This window comes from Phalaenopsis equestris, unplaced genomic scaffold, assembly GCF_001263595.1.
Source record: "Phalaenopsis equestris unplaced genomic scaffold, ASM126359v1 Scaffold000121, whole genome shotgun sequence".
Classification (NCBI taxonomy): Eukaryota; Viridiplantae; Streptophyta; class Magnoliopsida; order Asparagales; family Orchidaceae; genus Phalaenopsis; species Phalaenopsis equestris.
This window is the reverse complement of record NW_018164563.1, coordinates 1,260,936-1,267,117: the sequence shown is the minus strand read 5'-3', so window position 1 is coordinate 1,267,117 and position 6,182 is coordinate 1,260,936. Positions and strand designations below refer to the sequence as shown.

General features: G+C 29.7%; 1 protein-coding gene across 3 annotated transcripts in view; it reads left to right on the top strand.

Moving 5' to 3' along the window:
- The window catches only part of LOC110021127 (transcription initiation factor IIE subunit beta-like), a 6,227-nt gene extending 4,940 nt beyond the window's left edge, over positions 1-1,287 (top strand). For all 3 annotated transcript variants that reach the window (XM_020719478.1, XM_020719477.1, XM_020719476.1), the window contains one exon: positions 696-1,287. In XM_020719478.1, the coding sequence (XP_020575137.1) occupies positions 696-1,040 (345 nt within the window). In that variant the 3' untranslated portion in view covers positions 1,041-1,287. The remainder of the gene's footprint in view (positions 1-695) is intronic.
- The last annotated feature ends 4,895 nt before the right edge of the window (positions 1,288-6,182 follow it).

Here is a 6,182-nt window from a genome sequence, read left to right as displayed (position 1 = left end):
GCGAAAGGACGGTCCATATCATATATATATATTGATGAATAGTATTTTGAAAAAATTTGATTGACTATAAGGCTGTAAAAATTATAATCAATTAAAATTATTAAATAAAAATAGAATAAAAATATATTAAATTATATTTAAATGATTGTTTTAATATAAACAATAAGATTTAAATCTTGCCCCAACCATTTACATCCTACGGTTGCGTGATTAGGTTTGTCATAACGACTCTTTGTTCGCGAATAGCTCGTGTTCAGCTCGCTAAGCAAACGAGTCGAACACGAACATACCTTTTGTGTTCGAAATATAAACGAGCCGAGCACGAACGATGATATTTTTTAATGAGCCGAACACGAGCAGAGTTTGGGCTCGCTCGTCTTCAGCTCGTTTACACCTCTAGTATAGGGCATAAAATTCTATTTTTTAGAGGACTAATTCTCCAAAAAATGGTTTGAATCCAACTCAAGCTCAATTAAGCTCTTGCCAAGTTCATTTGCAAGTTCAGAAGCTTCAGACTTTTTTCAGTTTTTAACATATTGGAAAGCAAATGTGCTGTCTAAATCTGTTTTTCCTTTTCAAGCAAAAAACTCAAAATGGATTGTTTCAAATGTTAACTAGAGCTGAAATAACATCTGATTTTGATTGAGTTGCCATTCATTTTTGTATGAGAACTATTTGACCATAAATTTCTGCAGGCTTTGAAAGCAGCAGGTCAGGTATGGCTCCTAGCCAACAATGACTCTCAGGAAGATATTGTGTATCCCAATGACCCAAAGGTGGTGATCAAAGTCGACGATGACTTGAAGCAGCTCTTCAGGGGAGTTGAGCTCCCTCGGGACATGGTCGACATCGAGAGGGATCTCCTGAAGAACGGAATGAAACCTGCTACAAACACGGCTAAGAGGCGCGCTGAGGCTCAAGTCCATGGCATCCCATCCAAGCCCAAACCCAAGAAGAAGAACGGAATCAGCAAGCGCACCAAACTCACAAATGCTCACCTTCCCGAGCTCTTCCAGAACATAAACGTGCCTGATTCTTGAAAACAAGAAGATTTGAGTTGCTACCTAGTTGGTGACACGCCTAATGTTTATAGTAACAAAACATGGCAGTTTGCAGGCATTCATGACATGTATTTGCAGGTAGACTGCACTAAGAGGATATGCCTTGATGCTTATCATTTGCTGAATTGTCTTAATTTGATTTGCTTGGATTTATTTGTGTGATTTCATGGGTTGTAATCTGGAATGAAACTAAAATTTGAATTATGAAGTTTTGATTTCTCCATCAGGGTTTGATTCAATTTAAGTTTGATCTAAATTGAGATTTGGCCCTTTAATTTGCATATTGACTTTTGTTTCAAACTTAGATTCAAGTTAAAGTTCATTTGGTTTTTAAATGATTTTTCAGCCCAATTTTTATCAGGAATAAGATTTCCTTGATGCTCATAAAGGCTGTTCTCATAACTTAATCCTTAAATTCATCTGCACTTAGATTATCCTTTTTTTTAATTTATTTTAATGGCTTTGACTGGTTTTTGCATGCCAGAAGTCATGCCTTGTTTATTTGACATCCAGAACCTTTTTAGTCATGTTGTATTTAGTATTATAAACATTTAACTAGTAAGTAATTCGAATGATGATTGCATCATTATTTCCTTATATTTGGAGAATTAAGGTGGTATTTGGCTGCACGTTAGATTTATATCAGGTTCAGTAAATTTGAGTTTATCAAATTGAGTCGGTGACGAGAAAAGATGACAAGCGACGTGTCACCTCCCAAAAGAGCTTTTAAGAGAGGTTGGTAGCTCGGGATTTAAATACTGTTTTTCGGTCCTATGTCTAGCCAATGTGAGACTTTTTGTCCGAGACAGACGGCTGAATAAATCACTGCTCATAATTGAATTTATTAAATTCGGATTTAAGGTGACGGAACAAGACAATAGACATATGCAAGGTGAGAAATTTGAATTTAATGGAGCTTTTGATTTAGTATTTATTTTTTTTCTTTTTGGCTAAATTTAAGTTAAATTCATAGCTAAATTCTATTGATAATATGCTATCAAACACTGCCAATGGAGGGAGCAAAAGATTAGGATCTTTAGGCTCTATTTTATTTTATTTTTAAAATATATTTGTTTAGTGTTTTATTATTATTATTTTTCAAATAATTTGAATAATTTTTAAAATAATTAAATAATTTTAGATGTTTTTAGTATTTTAAAGTGTTATTATTACCATCAAACTTAATTTATTTTAAATCAAAATATAAATAAAAAAATATAATTAAAGTAAAAATGATCTCAAATGGCCCCTTGTCCAAAATTTTCACAGATGTAACAAGGAAAGTAATTTAGAACCAACAAACATGGCAATTACAAAGGAATTATGATCTCCGTTATATGGATCTCCAAGTCTATAGTTATTGAAAAAACAAAATATTAGCATTTAGATGTTTAATCTAAAAAATAAACTATTTGAATTTTGAATTTTCATATTTCTAATATTTTGAACTTTGGTAGGAGTATGCATACTTATATATTGGATCCTAATATAGTTGAAAATAGTAATTTGTACTTGATTTTTTATTTTTTTTGGTATTTGGGCTTGGTTGTTCTACAACTACCCCTCGTATTTGATTGCTTATTATTATTAAATTATTGGTTAATTACAATGTTATAAACCCACCAATATCAAGCACGTTTTTTTTCTTTTAAAAATTTTCGTTGGATATAAAATCATTGTCAAAACAAACATCTCATTAAGATAAACCCAATGATATCATGAATACATTGATTAGCTTTCTAATAGATTTAAGTCAAGCACCTAAAATATAGTTGAAATTTTCACAATGCTACTTGAATGGTTTAATTGTCATGAATCTTGTGTGCTTTATAGTTGAACCAGGCTTTCTGATGAGCATAAGATCATTAAATTTTAATATAATCAAGCATTTGAAAGCTCCAACTATTAAACAACCAAGAGGACCAAATATGACCATTTAATGTAGAGTTGATTTTTGAATAAAATCAAAATTTCTTTTGTAGAAAAATATAATTAATGGTTTAATTACAAACAGAAAAGAAAAAATCCTTAGAAGAAATTCTAGTAAGAAATCTCATAGGGAGCCTGGTATTTGATACGGTCCTTACTATAAAACTCTTGGAAAATTTACATACTTAGCAAACAATTTGTATGTATTTACATATCTAACAACATAACTAACATATTTACATTTGTAGAACTTTGATGTTTTGAACATATGCATGGAAAAGTGTATTTGACTTCTAGAAAGTGGTAAAAGTGTTATTTTTGATGTGATATTAAAGACGAGTGTTATGTGTGTAAACATGAATGTTTAGTAGTGGAATATGTAAATAAAAAAGATTTGTGTGCTATGCATGTAAATGCCTCAAATTTCTTTTGAGGGAAAGTAGTGGATAAAGTCTCTTCATATGCCATAAAATGCTTGGAATGCACACTTAATAAAACAATCTCAAAGGATATTGAGCATTGGACTAGTTTTCCACTGGAAAATATGAGAACACAAGTTAGATGGTATCTCCATGAATCTAAAAATCTTTTAAGGCATAATTTTAAGGTACATGGTCTTCACTTATAGATATTAGGATGCCATGCTGATTTAGAAGCTTGGATGAACACATAGTATTGAATAAGGTAATAAAAAGTCTTTATTGATGTTTATTATCACAAAGCATAAAGAGATAAGTAAAGATTATTCAACTTCAATATTTAAGGAATCAATTCCACTTTGTTTCAATTCAAGAGAAAATATATTTTTTACTACTAGGTTAGTTGTCTAACTCTAAGAACATGAAATTATATTACTATAATAAAGTTAAGAGGTTTTATATCAATGTCAAAGATATTTTGAGGTATAATTCTCCTCTCAAGAAGAAGTGCTCAAAGGCCTTTGTCATTGTTGCATAGGAGCTTGAGTGGCATATGCAATATCTTCCATTCAACATTTAAATCTTCTAAGAAGATCATAAGAGACGTCATATAATCCTAACATTCTAATCTTCTAAGAAAAGCAAAAGAGACATCTTAAAATATTTAATCTAAAGAAGGATAAATCTTCATCTCTTTGTCAAGACATATTTCAAGTTGATAAAGATTTTTTTCACATAAACCATTGGATTGTTGAAAAAGCAAGACTTTGTAAGAGAAACACCTAAATCACATTCATGATGAAGCACAAAATAATATTGGTCAGTATCATTTTGCCCATTTCCATTGTTTTATTTCTTCATAATAAGTACAATAAATGTAGTTAACTACATGATAGAAGTTTGAGAGAGCTTATTACACTATTTAGAACATGGGCCTCTCTTAATCTAAAGGTTTTGAAATGGTGAGAGAGAAGTAACATGTACAATTTTCATAATGGATTAAAAATAATTATGAATGGATAAAAATAAACTACCTCTGAAATCTAAGAAAAATAAATAAATAAACAAAAACTTTTACTAATTACATATAAAATATTAGAAAACGCACCCTTAAAAGCATTTTTAAAATAAGAATGTAATGTAGGTGAGTTGACTAATAATTGCATCAAAAAATCCCTCCGTGAAATAATAATATGAATGTCTAGAAAAAAAATTACTTTAAGAGAGACACTCACAAAAAAATTTAACCAATTTCAAAAAGTATATAATCCATATAAAGACTTCAAAATTTTAAAATCAATAAAAATGTAGGTTCTACAAAGTCATGTTTTTTAAATATTCTATCTTACCAAGCAATTTTTTATTATGAATTAATTCAAGAAAAAAATGCACAATGAAAATTTTACATTTTCTTAGCATTCATTTGATTGCATAAAATTTTCAAATTTAAAGAGATCTTACGGAATTAATTTTTTTTTAAAAAAAATCAAGTATCAAAGTGTCATAATTTTGTAGTAAAATTATTTTGGGATAAACATATTCATGCAAAAGATCATACATCAAAATGTTCTAATAAAAATGCAAGAAGCATGAGAAGATATAATAAAGATCAATGAAAATCACAGAGAATCAACGGAAATTTCATTTTCTTTCATTAGGTTTTACTTGAAAAATTTTACTTAAAGATTATTATTTTATATTATAACTTTTTTTTTCTTCAAGGAGGTTATATTTTTTAAAAAATAGTTGTTTGTTTTAAGAAATTTTATTTTTATATTTTTAAAAAGTTTTCTCTTATTTGTGAAGAATTTTATTATTATTATTAGTTTATTTTAGAAAAAAATACCTACGTTTTGAAGTAAGTTTTAATATTTTAGAACATACATATAAACTCAACTAAACGTATAAAAAATTTTATTTTCTCTCTTGGAGTTCACTCAAACTTATGTAAATATGATTCTCTTATAGCACATTTTTTCTTAGGGAAGCCTGAGGCAATTTTATTGCTCACAATAAAAAGTACGAAAGTTAAGTGATTAGGTCCCACTAAAAAGCACAAAAAAGACAATATTCACCCCCAGGGTCCCAATCATCTGATATACAACTCACATAGAAAAGGTTCTAAAAAAATTACAAAAATACCCAAAAATATCTTCAAAAAGTAAAGAGACCAAAATGAGATAAGTAGTGTTTAAATAATGTTATTTGACTCCTTTGCAACAAGCAAACATAAATATCCCTTAAGGCTAGGAGCAAGGAAAGAAAGCAAAACGGCTCTTTATCCATCTCCTACATAGATCAGACCTTCTCTCAGCACCAGGCTACTAGATCAACGCCAAATCATCCTTTAGGCACACAAAAGCATCTAAAAAGGCTATATTCAGCTCCTTCGGTTAGAAATCTACAAAAGGAACATACACACCAAACCTAACAATACCAAAGCATTAGCATTGTAAACCAATACAGGTAGGATGTAAAGGATGACAGGAGTTATTAAACAGAAGACATCAGACAAAAGAAGGATACTACACTTCCCTAGAGTAGAGACTTTGCCTTATCAGCATAAGAAAAAAAGGAGGCAGAGATAAGCAATACAAACCAACGCAAGGATAGTAGAAAATGCAAAGAAAGTCGAAGGTCTGAAACCCCAAACAACAACAATAAGGCAATGCAAAGAAACTAAAAAAATCAGCCACATATGGACATAAAATTTGTTCAAATAGAAATAGAATATTAGTTAGAAACCATCCAATATATATATATTTATATATAT